The sequence below is a fragment of the Alternaria rosae genome (assembly GCF_020736505.1).
Source record: "Alternaria rosae strain MPI-PUGE-AT-0040 chromosome Unknown BKA58scaffold_4, whole genome shotgun sequence".
Taxonomy (NCBI): domain Eukaryota; kingdom Fungi; phylum Ascomycota; class Dothideomycetes; order Pleosporales; family Pleosporaceae; genus Alternaria; species Alternaria rosae.
The window spans coordinates 1,620,114-1,633,029 of record NW_025763573.1 but is presented as its reverse complement, the minus strand read 5'-3'; the positions used below and the strand labels follow the sequence as shown (position 1 = coordinate 1,633,029).

At 52.5% G+C, this 12,916-nt stretch overlaps 6 protein-coding genes across 6 annotated transcripts; 4 read left to right on the top strand and 2 right to left on the bottom strand.

Annotated features, from left to right (window-relative positions):
* The first annotated feature begins 2 nt into the window (after nucleotides 1–2).
* Nucleotides 3–1,873, top strand: BKA58DRAFT_382671 (uncharacterized protein). The gene has a single exon (XM_046170121.1). The coding sequence runs from the start codon at nucleotides 153–155 to the stop codon at nucleotides 1,701–1,703; it is 1,551 nt and encodes a 516-aa protein (XP_046026337.1). The 5' UTR covers nucleotides 3–152; the 3' UTR covers nucleotides 1,704–1,873.
* A 271-nt stretch (nucleotides 1,874–2,144) lies between these two features.
* Nucleotides 2,145–4,272, bottom strand: BKA58DRAFT_420102 (uncharacterized protein; the record flags this gene model as incomplete). Its single annotated transcript, XM_046172733.1, has 4 exons — nucleotides 2,145–2,191; nucleotides 2,230–3,906; nucleotides 3,957–4,135; nucleotides 4,214–4,272. 4 exons carry the CDS (start codon nucleotides 4,270–4,272, stop codon nucleotides 2,145–2,147), a joined length of 1,962 nt encoding a protein of 653 aa, XP_046026336.1.
* Nucleotides 4,273–4,899: 627 nt separating this feature from the next.
* Nucleotides 4,900–7,556, top strand: BKA58DRAFT_151592 (uncharacterized protein). The gene is made up of 2 exons (XM_046164796.1): nucleotides 4,900–5,411; nucleotides 5,466–7,556. The coding sequence occupies exons 1-2, from the start codon at nucleotides 5,060–5,062 to the stop codon at nucleotides 7,235–7,237; spliced, it is 2,124 nt and encodes a 707-aa protein (XP_046026335.1). The 5' UTR covers nucleotides 4,900–5,059; the 3' UTR covers nucleotides 7,238–7,556.
* A 384-nt stretch (nucleotides 7,557–7,940) lies between these two features.
* Nucleotides 7,941–10,002, top strand: BKA58DRAFT_420100 (major facilitator superfamily domain-containing protein; the record flags this gene model as incomplete). Its single annotated transcript, XM_046172732.1, has 4 exons — nucleotides 7,941–8,032; nucleotides 8,312–8,723; nucleotides 8,781–9,506; nucleotides 9,580–10,002. The coding sequence occupies 4 exons, from the start codon at nucleotides 7,941–7,943 to the stop codon at nucleotides 9,976–9,978; spliced, it is 1,629 nt and encodes a 542-aa protein (XP_046026334.1). The 3' UTR covers nucleotides 9,979–10,002.
* A 2-nt stretch (nucleotides 10,003–10,004) lies between these two features.
* Nucleotides 10,005–11,114, bottom strand: BKA58DRAFT_382667 (uncharacterized protein). The gene is made up of 3 exons (XM_046170120.1): nucleotides 10,623–11,114; nucleotides 10,422–10,556; nucleotides 10,005–10,367 (listed from the first exon to the last, which is right to left on the bottom strand). The coding sequence occupies exons 1-3, from the start codon at nucleotides 10,677–10,679 to the stop codon at nucleotides 10,113–10,115; spliced, it is 447 nt and encodes a 148-aa protein (XP_046026333.1). The 5' UTR covers nucleotides 10,680–11,114; the 3' UTR covers nucleotides 10,005–10,112.
* Nucleotides 11,115–11,184: 70 nt separating this feature from the next.
* Nucleotides 11,185–12,748, top strand: BKA58DRAFT_438849 (uncharacterized protein; the record flags this gene model as incomplete). Its single annotated transcript, XM_046173625.1, has 2 exons — nucleotides 11,185–11,248; nucleotides 11,298–12,748. The coding sequence occupies 2 exons, from the start codon at nucleotides 11,185–11,187 to the stop codon at nucleotides 12,746–12,748; spliced, it is 1,515 nt and encodes a 504-aa protein (XP_046026332.1).
* Nucleotides 12,749–12,916: the final 168 nt, after the last annotated feature.

Genomic DNA, 12,916 nt, shown 5'->3' with positions numbered 1-12,916 from the left:
CACCAAAGGCGAACTGATATCGCTGACAGCTCATTATCAGCATGGATCATGCGCTCGGTCGGGTGCAAATGCACTGCCAACTACGGCGCTGTCGCAACCGTTTTTTCGCAACGTGAGCTTCACAGTCCCGCCGTGTCCGCACCATCTTGTGAATGATGCGCGGGTACAAGCAACTCTCGAACGACGCGGTCGCACGCCTACCGGGCTGGAGTCGCCGGCGTTGGACACTTTTTGCAGCATCTTTCATACTTGTTATTGTTTTCCTTTCTGCCTTCAACAGCGACCGCCATCTTGTTCCTACTGCTTTCTCATCCGGCAGCAAGAACAAGGCGAAACACTCCTCCATCCTCCACGTCCTCATCCCGGCAGACCACAAAGATGTCAATCTTTGCAAGACAATGCTCAGCGCCGCAGTTGTTGGATATCCAACTCCTACGCTGATCAACTGGGGCGCCACATTTGACGATAAATCGCTAGTAGCTGGAGGTTCACATATAGCCAAGATTAGTGGTGTGCTCGAATACTTGCGCAAACTTGGGCCGGAACGTGATGACGATCTGTTGCTGCTGGTGGACGGATACGACATCTGGTTTCAACTGCGACCCAGCGCATTGATCTCACGCTTCCACGCTATCAACAACGCGGCGAATGCGCGGATAAGGAAAACTATGGGCTCGAGAGCCGCAGCTGCAGAAGGCATAAGCCAAAACATCGTCTTCTCCGCACAGAAGCGTTGTTGGCCTTGGAAACCAGAGGACCCGCCTTGCTATGCTGTACCGCAGTCTTCGCTGCCTGGAGATATCTATGGCCCACAGACAGATACCGATATTGGCTGGGACAAGAACCCATATGTCAAATTCCGTCAACGGTATCTCAACTCCGGAGATGCTATGGGCCGCGTGGGCGCGATGAAAGCGCTCTTCGAACGCGCCATGGAGAAGGCCGACAAAGACCGAAATTTCGGTAGTGACCAGAAGATCTTCAGTGAGATTTTCGGAGACCAGGAGTTCCAACGTGAGGTCATGAGGCAACGACACAAGAGTTTCTTACAAAAGACAGGGGATTGGTTCTCGGGGAGGAAGACTATCCTCAGCCAGCAGTCTGAGCGACACTTGCGCGAGCACAAGGCTGGCAAGCCAGATGAGTTTGGCATCGGACTGGATTATGCCAGTCTACTCGGTCATCCCACAGTTTTCGCAGAAGAAGACTCAGCATGGGTCACACATGGCGATCCCAAGTCCATCGCGCAGGCGTCTGCCGAACTCAATATCGCGCCAGTACGCGTCCACGACCTTGCCCAAGACATTACAGATTCGCAACCGCCATTCCGACCCGCGGTTGTCGCCCCAGGTGCCAAGTTCCCTGACGAGAAATCTTGGAATGATGTACCCCTCTACACCAACATGTGGACAAGCGTCGTTCCTGGCTTAATCCACCATAATGCGCATCGGGATGGGCTCAAGTCCCTCCGCGTCTCGGTCTGGGATCGCATGTGGTATTTCAATCACACCAGGGCATTGTACGAGTCGAATGCCATGGGACCGGTTGCTCCTGTTGCTGTTGTACACGATGACCAGGGCGTGGAGCAGGCGTGGTGGAGTCCAATTGCGGAGAAGGGCGGAGCAAAGTCAGACAAGGATGAGTGGCTGCCATTCGATGACTTGTGCCAGGATTTTGAGAAGGAGGTGTTTAGAGATGTTTAGATTCGTTTAGTGTATTCCCAGTTGAATTTCTAGGATAAAATCAATGAAAGTTACATGTAAAGAAGCGTGAGGCTTGCATGTGTGTGATACGACATTGAGAAGAGAGGAGTGCAGGGTCTCAATTCGGAGTGGTAACGTCAGACAAGTTGTATATACTGCCATTTTTCTATGGATTTTAGAGACTAAGAGAGACAACATAATCCGAGCACGCCCATACGGCATCCCAAACCAACACTGTCATAGCCGCAACACTCTCGGTATCAAGCAGACGCACTCACTATACAAAACGTGAAACCTCACGTGAACCAATCGGTAACACCGTCCCGGAATTTAAACTCGTCGTCACCTTTTGTCGAACTCCTACTCTCGTCAACTCCAGTATATCCCAATTTCATCGCCTCTTGCAAAGTGGGCCATTCCACTGCGCTCGTGCTGGCACTATCACTCGACCATCGAGAAACACTTGCAGGCGTGGTGGGCGTCTCCTCCTATTGAGACTCTAAGTAAGACTCATAGTAGTACTCACCATCTTCATCGTCGCAGTCAGAGTCGTCAATAGGTTCGAAATCGACCTTAGTCTGAGGTGGTGCAGGAATTTCCTCCCAGGAATCCGCAGTGGACTTCGTAGTTACCGGATCGATGATATCGTACTCGGAAAAAAGACTGACCGTGTCGAAGTCAGCGGTGTCTGAATCGGAGACACTTTTCTTATGATCAGCTCTCAGGAGTGAAAGCACTCTGGAGATCGTGGCCCTGTGTTTGTCTTGTGCAGACGATTTGGAGTTTACGCGGCTGATGTAGAGGGTTGGCGAGCGCCGTAGGATACTGTCCTGATCGTTTGGCGCATAGGACGGCGGAAAAGTATCCAATGAGGATGTACCTGATACTGCTGACCTTTGTGACTGCCCACCCGGACTGTGATAATTATTCCACGCATGCGGCCTAGCGTACGTATCTCTAAAGAGTGGACGAGAAGACCTTTCGAAAGCAGTCGGAGTGGGTGAGGTCATTTTACCAGGCGAATCGTCATGAATAGGCGATGGAGTTCCGAGCACGGGTTGCTGGGCCGTGGAAGTGCTCTCACGCGCGACGAGTTTGCCGTCGGCGAAAAACTTCGACTTTCGACCGGGTAGCTGAGTGATGTAGCAGCGCGCACGAGACTTCGCTGGAGCAGTCTCTTCTTGCGGCGACGATTTCATACGCGCGTGGCTCGAGCTCGTCAGTGTGTCCGACTGAAAAGCCTTTGCAGGAGTTGGTACTGAAAGGTGTTGCCAATAGCCGTGAAAACGTGGGTTGACTTTCGTCCTTTCAGCGTTCAAGAATGGAGGTTCCCGTCTGAAGCCATATGCGATGGGCGTAGTTTGAGCTTTGCCGTCTGCTGCCTTGGGTTCGGTAGATTGAGAAGCACCAGAGGGGTATACAAAGGTTGGCTCAATCATGGTGGAGGACACATTGACGAGACTGAGGGGAGAGTGCGTACTCGGGGTCTTCGTGATAGTTATGAGAGGTGGTTCTTTTTGCAGGGTATCTGACTTATCAGTGGGTGTGATAGGCTTTGTCTGTAGACCCCTTGAATTGAGTGCACGATGTGCTGCTTTTGTTGCTGCGTTTTGTGCGTGGGGCGAGGATGTAGGAGGAGGGACTGAAGACTCTGAGGGTTGCCGACCTTTTTCAGGAGTCTTTGGTTCTAAGAGTTTAGACTTGGATGGAAACAGTGCTGAAGGATCTGGACAGGCAAGAAATGCGGAGAATGGGAAGAATTGCGAATTCTGCCGCTTGGTCGCTGCGCCATTAGATGAAGCTTGAGATCGCGGTGCTTTGATCTGGCAGGACTGGGACTGGCTTGTTGCGGTGGCCGTTGAATCTGGAAGAAATTGTGGGGCCCAAGAAGGTCTGTCGATATCGAAAGAGGTAGGATCGATAGGTGCGGCCTTTCGACTACGGGTAGAAGTGTCATCCATCCCTGGTTTAGATAGCTCATCCCCGTTAAGACGCAACGCAGCCATGGTCTTGCACGACGCACTAATGCTTGTATGCTCGCATCGTTCGGTATCATTATTGGATGCGTCTTTGCTTCTATGGCGCTTTCCTCCCCGTTTGCCTCGTCGCCTCGTGCTTCCGTTGGCGGTAAGAACAAAATCGAAATTCCACTTCGGCTCGGTGGGCGACTGTTCGAGCTCTGCTAGGATACTAAATTTGTTCGCTGTAAATATTAGAAACCGTCTAGTAGTATGTCATCTAGTGCCAACGTACGTGTAGGAGTGAAGTCATGCTCACGAGGACAGATAGTCAAGCAGTATTTAGAGGAAATGGCTCTGGTGTCGCGTACTCGACAATCTGAACAGCGACCGTCCTTCAACGGGCGCGCAGGTTTGGAGATTCGCGTTGAGGTTCTGCCGTTGCGGATGGGTTGTGCCTGTCCTAGGATCATGCTAGAGTAACGAAAGGCAATGTTGAACTAGGAAATATAGGGCAAACGAGAGAGGGTGACGGGTCTGTAGGTGCAGTACTTTGGTTTATCGTGCGATAGCAAGGAAGAAGATTGAGGTGTACTCGGGAGGACGGCCATGGCGATAACGGTGCCATGTGACTGAGAGGAGCGTCACTGCCGTGTAAAGGAGCGCCGCTCGTCCTGCCTTGTGGTCGTCCCTGCTCGGACAGCGGTCGGTAGGTGCTCTTTACAACTTGGTCGTTTTTTTTTGATATCTTCAGGAGGAAGGTACGCCCGGTGGAGTCGGGGGACGATGTGAATGTCATGGAGCTCTGCATAGTCAGTCGCGTCGACTGAAGCTATGGTCAAGATTTCACAGTAACCATCTAGATGGAGTGAGAACCAACGGATGAATAGTCTTCGATCTCATTACTAGTGAGCCAGTATGTTGTATTAAACAGAATAGATCATTCTAGCAGGAACTTGCCCTGCATCACAGGGTCGCCGTGTGCAGACCTCGGGAGTCTCCTGGCCGCCACCGACACATCGGCACGACAGCTGCTATTGCGATTTCCGACAACTAAAAAACCCCATCTCTTTATGCAGCATGGTGACGACGTATGCGCAGCGAAAAGTGAACAAAGAAAGTTGTGGTGTTTCAGTGTGGGCGGTGGAGGATGACAAATGAAGCTCAAGCTATGGCCATGAGGTCAGAGGTGTGCAGCTAAAATTGGTGGGGAAGCCATGTCTCCATCTCTGCCTGGACTTCTCTGCTGCCGACTAACCCCACGTAGCAAATACCCTCGCCGCACACTTCTCCCGTCCCAGGGCGCTCCAGGATAATTGGCAACAAGCACCGAGCCGCAATTACCTGGAGCCGCTTCCGATTCCCCAGCCGCACTTTCTTTCGCGCCCTCCAGCAAATATGGCCGACACGGTACGCGCAGGCACAGCGCAGAAGCAGCACCGGCGACCAGGCTCGCGCATCGTACCTGCCATCCCCTACCGTCTGTCCAAGTCTCAGCCATCAGCCAGGCCTATCACACCAGACGGGTCCACCAAGGACAGCGTTGCCCAACCAGCTAAGCCGCAGCCGGAGCCGCAATCCGCGCACGAGAGGCAGGAACAAGAGCAAACAGAAAATCAGCAGGCCGAGGCGGTGCAGACTCCTCTTACGCCAGAGTCAAACACATCGGGCGCAGAGAAGAGAGTGCCTGATGCAACCGCCGCGGCTGGCTCATTGCGGAATGGCCACCCAGCACCAGCAGACGCTCATGGTGAGCATTCACCATCGACTCCTTCTTTGACCCTGCATATACTAAACTCTCAAGATGCAGAGAGCCACGTCAATGGCCATGCAGACGAAAAGCCTCCACCCGTGGAGCCCAGCGCCGAGCACAAGCCTGCCACGAACGGAGTGCACCGCAAATTGACCATACCCGCCCACCTGCCCCCGCCCTTCTATCCGTCGAACAAGACGGACACACAGACACCACCCACAGAAGGCAGCGACAGCGCTCACACTCCCTCGCAACGACACCAGCTCAGTGCTGGTGCCCTGGTCTTCCAGAGCGCGAATGAGTCACCGGCACCTCCCGTGGCTCCTCAAGAGCCAGAGCTGCATCAGCACGAACAGCACGCGCTGCCACGTCCTCCGCCTGGATTCGGTCCCCAACAGTTTGCGCCCTTCTTTCCCGGCCACGCTCAGCATCCCTCTGAGGCAGGAGCACCCTGGCATGTGCCGCCACAAACAGTCGCGCCGCCTGAAGCTGCCTACGCAAACGGCTCCGAATTTCGACCCTCGCAGTTCCCCAGCGGCCCGGTCCTCTATCCGGGCCCTCATAACGGCCACTTCTCGTCGGAACAGGGAGCCTTCGTTGCAAACGGTACCCGCACCTCGCACTCGCAGTCACCAAGTAAGGCACAATTTGGCGACACAGTACCCACTTCAGACCACGGGGACGAGCACCATGCTATGCCCTACCAAAACGGTACTGCACCTCCCACCGAACGCCTTGAGGAGTCGCCGTTCGAACTTGCAAGCTATCTGTCAATCCAGTTCGCCAACCCCGAATTTGCCGACTTCATCCTCCAAGTTCGGTCGCCCGAGTCTATTCTTATGTCAGTGCCAGTACACGGCATTGTAGTCGTGCGTAGCCCGGTCATAGCCGAAGCAGTTCGTCGCAGCCCGGCCCCCAGCCACCGTAGCAGAGACGCGCGGCGACTGGTCGATGTCCTTGCGCTCGACCCTTTCACCACCGGCGAATCCCTTGAAGAAGCTGTCAGGGTTCTGTATGGTGCCCCGCTCCTTTCTGCTCAGACCTTCCTGTACGGCCTCGCACCTTACATGTACGAGAACGATCAAGCGTCCCCTTCCAACGACGCCCGCATGCGCATGCGACAAGTTTTGAGCTACATTGCGGCAGCAAGGACTCTCCAGATGCCTAGCATGCAGGCGCGTGGTATTGAGATCGCAAGGATGCTTCTTCGATGGGATACTGTCGAACAGGTATTACAGTATACACTGCAGGCCAGCTCTGGACCACGGTCAAGAGGTGAAGGCCCCGATGCAGAAGACCCCTTCATTTCAATGCTGCTCAATCACGCTCTCGAGTTCATCGCATACAAATTCCCTGTCGACTTCAAATTGTACGCGATAGCACCAGAGTTTTCAGATGCCCCACGTCTGCCAGCACTCGTTGAACCACGCAATGCCACGCATAACCCAAGGCTAAGCAAGATTCGGTTCGGTGATGCGCCGCCGGAAGATGACCACCACCCCAGCCACGCGACCGTCGTGCTGTCTACTATCCTACTATCCTTGCCACTTCCGCTTGTGGAGCGGCTCTTCAATCATCGGGCAACAGCTAATCAGCTCGGCTGGAGTGGTGCCACCAAGACCTTGCGCGAGGTAGTCAACGAGCGCGAGAACCGGCGCCAAAAAGCATCGGCGGGCCAGTTGAAGCCGAATCAAGATGGCACTATCCCAGCTGGCCTCTTGAACAACGTATATCTTGAAGAACGCGTCGAACAAGTCGAGCCATCACCTCTTCATCCTTCGGGCCATCGCTTGGCGACGAAACGGGTTGCCAGCGACACATGAGGCGCCATCCGAACAAGTGGAGCCTCGACGACGTTAGTTCTTTCTCATGTCAGCATTCGACATTCGGCACGACTTTTCGGGCCGGCGACATACAAACCAGGTCGGTTCTTTCCTTAGGGTGTAAGCATAGTGAGCGTTCATGGGCGTTCACGCAGGCGTTGTGAGCGAGTCCTTCCACCAAAACCTTTCCTACGGTCACCAAAAGTACGTTACGACATGACGAAGCATATTCCCCCAAGATCATGACAGCATGCCAGCTTGACTTTGATTTGTACATCATTACGGCATAAATGTTTCTCTTTTTCTATGATGATGGCGGCGTCTTGAGCAGATGTGTCGGAATCAGGCGCAGCCCGGTATACAAAGGTGGAAGGTGAAATCTTAGGGGTTAGATAGGCCGCGCTGAAGGGCGGAAAAATAGCATCAGGGTATTCAGCAAAGCATATATGCGAAGCGCAGTGTTCTTGGAAGGTACGACGATGGGGTACAGCCCTGTCTCGGCCCAACTTACACGGCTGTAATGCGGAGATAACAATCAGAAAAGTTTCATGACGTGCCTGTTGCCGCGCACGTGGCGCGCTGTTGTCTACAAGGCTGTACTTGCTAAGGTTTGACTAAAGCATGAAACCGAAACGCTCCTAATAACAAAATCCCCCGACTGGGTTACGGGGTGTTGGACAAACTTTAGCAAGTACGTTTCGCCATGTCTTTCTCAGCCTCAACTTCCAAGGCTGGAGCGAGCTGTCGGTTGCTTGGGAATATGCCCGAAAGAGGAGGAAGTATAGCGCAGCTAAGGTCTGCGTTGCACCCTTTCTAGCCGATGCCCCCAGTCGACTCCGAAGCTTGATATATGGTCTGCTGGGGCTGCTTGTATCGTTCATATCTCCTTTCGATATTTTTCTGCGTACGCGGTCCGCCAACTCTTTGGACATTTTCTCCGTTATTTTCTGCTTGTGTGCTTCTTAAGCAGCGTCGCTACCGATAGTTTGCGTTTTAAAGCTCCCTTGATTTTCAATAACAAGCCTGTGGGACACTTACCACGGATCAACACCCCATCTTGATACCCAGCGACAGCTCTTTCCTTCGCGACAGCTACATTGGCAACGAGAAAGGGCTCAGTATGCCACGCACAAACGTACCGTCACTGGACCCCGGAAGACAGGCTGGACCGGCTTCCTATGAGTTGACGAACTTTGGTGGGCCTAGTCAACAGCCATCTCTTGCAACTTTGAACTCGCAGTACAGTGCGGAGTCATCGAAGTATCCTAGACACCAGCCATCCTATGCAACTTTGAATTCGCTGCGCAGCACACGCAAGGATCGCGTAATAGAGGACAAGGACGATGAAGACACAGACGAGATAAGACTGGAACCTGATCGATCACATCAGCCTAATGTGAACGACGCGTCTAAAATACCGAATGGCGGGCTGTGGGCATGGCTGCAAGTCGTTGGAGCATTTTTCCTCATGTTTAACTCTTGGGGCGTAAGTAGTGTCCGCGTACAGACTTCTTGTTAGATGTGAACTGACTTGACATCACAGATTATTAACACATTCGGCACATTCCAGACATATTACGAGACGAACTTGCTCGCAGATTCGAGTGCTTCATCCATATCTTGGATCGGATCTATTCAGGCGTTCCTGCTTCTCTTGGTCGGCGCACTCACTGGTCCCATTTATGACGCAGGCTACTTTCGCGCACTGCTCATCGTGGGAAGCTTCATGTTGGTTCTGGGCCAGATGATGCTCAGTCTATGCCATACGTACTGGCAAGTCCTTCTCGCACAAGCGTTCTGCATCGGTATCGGGACTGGATGTCTGTTTATCCCTAGTGTGGCCATCCTTTCAACATACTTCTCCACCCGGATCGGAACAGTAATTGGAATTGCTGCAGCTGGATCATCGCTCGGCGGTGTTATCTACCCCATTGTATTCCACAAACTTATCTCTCAGATTGGATTCGCTTGGACGACGAGGGTGCTTGGCTTCATTGTTCTCGCCACTATGATCGTACCGAATGTCTGCATGCGAGTGCGCGTTCTGCCGGCAAAATCGCGTTCTCTGCTTGATCTGCGCGCCTTCTTGATCCCGTCGTACAGTCTCATGGTCGCGGGCTTCTTCCTTGGCTTCATGGGCTTATACATGCCCTTCTTTTATGCACAAACCTACGCTATCCAGGAACATATTACTAGTGAGGGTATGGCTTTTTACCTCCTCGCCATTATGAATAGTACGAGTGTTTTCGGACGCATAGTGCCGAACTTGGTGAGTCCACCCATTACCCTCAGAAAAATTCTGTCTTGTTCGGTCTGAAATTACTAACTTCTTCTGGCAATAGTTTTCCGATAAACTTGGCCCCTTCAACGTAGTAATACCCTGCTGCGTTATTTCTGGCATCCTCTGCATTTGCTTCATGGGTGCCACCTCCTCCGCCGGTATCATTGTGCTCATGGCATTCTACGGTTTCTTCTCTGGATCCTTCGTCTCGCTTCCACCCGCCATCGTAGTTCAGCTGAGTAGCGACGCGCGAGACAAAGTCGGCACAAGAATGGGTCAGGCTTTTGCTGTCGTAGGTGTAGGGCTGCTTATCGGAACGCCGATAGGAGGTGCGATTGAAGGGCACAGTGGGTTTGCTAGCTTGTGGGTGTTCGGAGGCTGTTTGTTATTCGGATGTGTGCTGTTGCTTGTGGCTGCAAGGGTCGCGTTCAAGGGGCGGAAGATTATGGTCAGAGCATGAAGAGGAAACGTGAACAGGAAAGTGAACGAGCCGTTACGTATGGAAGAAGTCTATGGCGGTCTATGTTTCTTTGGCATGAAGTGTATTACGCAGCTCCAGTTACCCGGAACGAAAAGATTAAACAAATATATATGTCACTGCGCTTCACACCAAGCCTTCAAGTCACTGTTGTAGCCCTCCCATCCCTTCTTCGTCTTTTCCGGGAAGCCGAACTTTCGTGCCACCGCGTTTTCACCCATGAGAAAGGATAGCGCGCCGCTGAAGACTTCTTCTTGCGTGAACCTCGTGCCACCTGGAATAGTACTACTGGGCTCGAAAGTGAATGAATGTGTGCCTGCAAACAGAAGCGGTATAGACCCTGTCCATGCAAAGGAGGTAGGTGTGTTATGCTACAAACTCTATTAGAAAAGTGTTGCGTCATGTCCTAGCACAACATGACGTACTTCGATCGGAGCATCCATTTTTTGTCCCGACGAAAAGACAACGCGTATCTTGTTCTCGGGTTCGACGGGGCCGAGTGGGGTCAAAGAGGCGAAGAAGCCTTTGTGGTACTTGGGTAGGGATGCGAAGTCGAGAAACTGGTGATCTCGTAAGCGTTACGACCATCAAGCTTTGGATCCGGCTGGGAGAGGTGAAGCGCATACTTTTGCGCGGACATCTGCCGGTGAGGATGCGATGTCGATGCTTGCTGTGACTGTCATAGCTGTGAGGTGGCAGATGAAAAGCGACGATCACTTTGTAGGTTCAGTGGATAGGATCTGTTCCGACGACGATAACTTTGAACCTAAAAGTGACAATGGAGGATGATCCAGCGAACGATATTTATCACAGATAGTGTTGTACCTTCGTACGAACCCATATCTACACCTGTACTCGCCGGACGAAAATGTCATGACCTCTCTATGCCTTTTGCGGCTCAATGCGCGGGTATACAACAGCGTGGCTTTACACCGCAGGGGTATCTAGAAGACATTCTACGCGTTAGCGTTGGAAGGTTGATGGGAGAACGCAAGAAGGCGTTGCGGCCAATGCTAGGGGTCGAGGCATCTCGCCCAATGAGCCGCAAGCGGTTTAGCCTAACGCCAGATTAGGCCGATGTCCCCCCATGTCAGCCCATGACCTCCCCACCTGCCTCTTCAGCCACCTCGTCGAATGTACCGCATTCGTCTCATCCATATGCATCTCGCAAAAAAACAAGTCTAGATCATGGTCAATGTAGCCGGCCGATCGAAAGGATGCTCAACCTGCCGCAGGCGCCGTATCAAGTGCGGTAAGCGCCAACGTCGTGCATATTAGACACCAGGCTGACCCTACTAAAGATGAGACTCGCCCAACATGTCAGAGGTGTGAGAAAGCTGGCTTCAAATGCGATGGACCACAGTCCATTGTCTTTGTGCAAGGCAAGATTGTCACGTCTAGGAGGTCGCAGAAGTTAAAGAGCAAAGCGGCCAACCCGCCCAAGACTACTGCATGGAAGAGGCAAGAAGTAGAAGAGTCCACCTCGGAATCTCCTGAGTACCGCTTCGATCTCCCTGTACTCAGGCCAAAGCTCAACGACAAAGAAGTTTACATCTGTTATGCACGCCGCCATCTTCTCCCTAATGGTCCCATAGACCTAGGGTTGCAGGAGCTTCAGACCTCAGACATTGTCATGGAGAACTACGCAGCAGAAGGAGGGAGCGGCCGATTATTTGTTCAAGCCGCACTCAGCTTTGCAACCCTCTTCTTCGGCGCGCAACATCACCAGAACGGGATCCTCACCGAAGGCTATGCCATACATGGTGTAGCTCTTAAGCGGCTACATCAGGCTTTGAGCCAGCCAGAACGCCGCACGCATGACGACGTAATCGTTTCTGTCATCCTGCTGGCTATGCTTGAACTCTTCATGCCCACCGGTCCTAGAAACTGGCTCAAGCACATGCTTGGATTGGAACAACTTCTAACACTACGTGACCCAGCATCTCTGGTTCACGCATCGTTTCGGACACTTGAGCTGTACAAAGGTGTGCGGCATATGATACTGATAGCATCATTGAGGAACAGAACACCATCAATCTTTGCACGACCACAGTGGAAAGCTGTATTGAGAACAGCACTGTCGCTGGAAACCCCAGAAGAACAAGACTTACATGACGTGCTCGCAGATTGCTCAGTGCTAATAGCTGCGTGCGACGAGCTCTTCAAGCTCCAGCATGCGTCTGGCTTAAGCTATATACAACGGCGACAAGAGATGCAATGTAAGGCAGATGGGCTCCTTGACTTTCTTCAAGCATGGAAACGGCGATGGGACAGTGATGGGGAGAATATTCGCATCGAAGAAGAGGTTTTCGATCCGGCCACTTCCCAAGGTTCGCCACGCATGATCTACAGGTTCAAGAGCGACTCTGTTGCGCGGATGCTGATGCTGTACAACACAGCATTGATCTACACCCTGCGGGTCATGGCAACTTTGGAACCCAAAAACAACGGCTCGCAAAATGTCTCCGGCGATCACATACAAGGAGACACAGGCGCGGATGTTGTGACGAAGAGTTCTTACTATCCCGCCATCCGTGCGGCGGGACTAGATATCGCCTGTTGCATCACTGACTACTTGCAACATAAACGTACGCGGGGAGAAACGGACTTTGTCTCACCTATCGTACAGTGGGCTGTGATAACCGCTGGGCAGGCATTGGGAGCGGAAGAGTCTCCGGATGGCAAATGGATGATCAGCCTTCTGAAGGGAGACGCTACGTATACGGTTGCAAAAAGAGCTTGGGAGGTTTGAAGGTGCTCACAGTCTCCGGTAATACGTAAGTCAAGAGATGGATGGTTGGGTGGCTCTGTCGCAGCTGATGCAGTATTTGCTAACCAAATGCAGGTTTTGTGCAGCCACAACTCGAAGTCATCGTGCAATGTTCGCATCCGAATTGCGCTATCAATTCTCCCTTGTCCA

Excerpts from the sequence above, each read along its gene's own strand:
- BKA58DRAFT_151592 (XM_046164796.1), top strand. The coding sequence starts at position 5,060 with ATGGCCGACACGGTACGCGCAGGCACAGCGCAGAAGCAGCACCGGCGA. Across the intron at positions 5,412-5,465 it reads AGCACCAGCAGACGCTCATG|ATGCAGAGAGCCACGTCAAT; the intron begins GTGAGCATTCAC and ends TAAACTCTCAAG.
- BKA58DRAFT_382667 (XM_046170120.1), bottom strand. The coding sequence starts at position 10,679 with ATGACAGTCACAGCAAGCATCGACATCGCATCCTCACCGGCAGATGTC. Across the intron at positions 10,557-10,622 it reads CGGCAGATGTCCGCGCAAAA|TTTCTCGACTTCGCATCCCT; the intron begins GTATGCGCTTCA and ends CGAGATCACCAG. Across the intron at positions 10,368-10,421 it reads AAATGGATGCTCCGATCGAA|CATAACACACCTACCTCCTT; the intron begins GTACGTCATGTT and ends TAGAGTTTGTAG.
- BKA58DRAFT_382671 (XM_046170121.1), top strand. The coding sequence starts at position 153 with ATGATGCGCGGGTACAAGCAACTCTCGAACGACGCGGTCGCACGCCTA.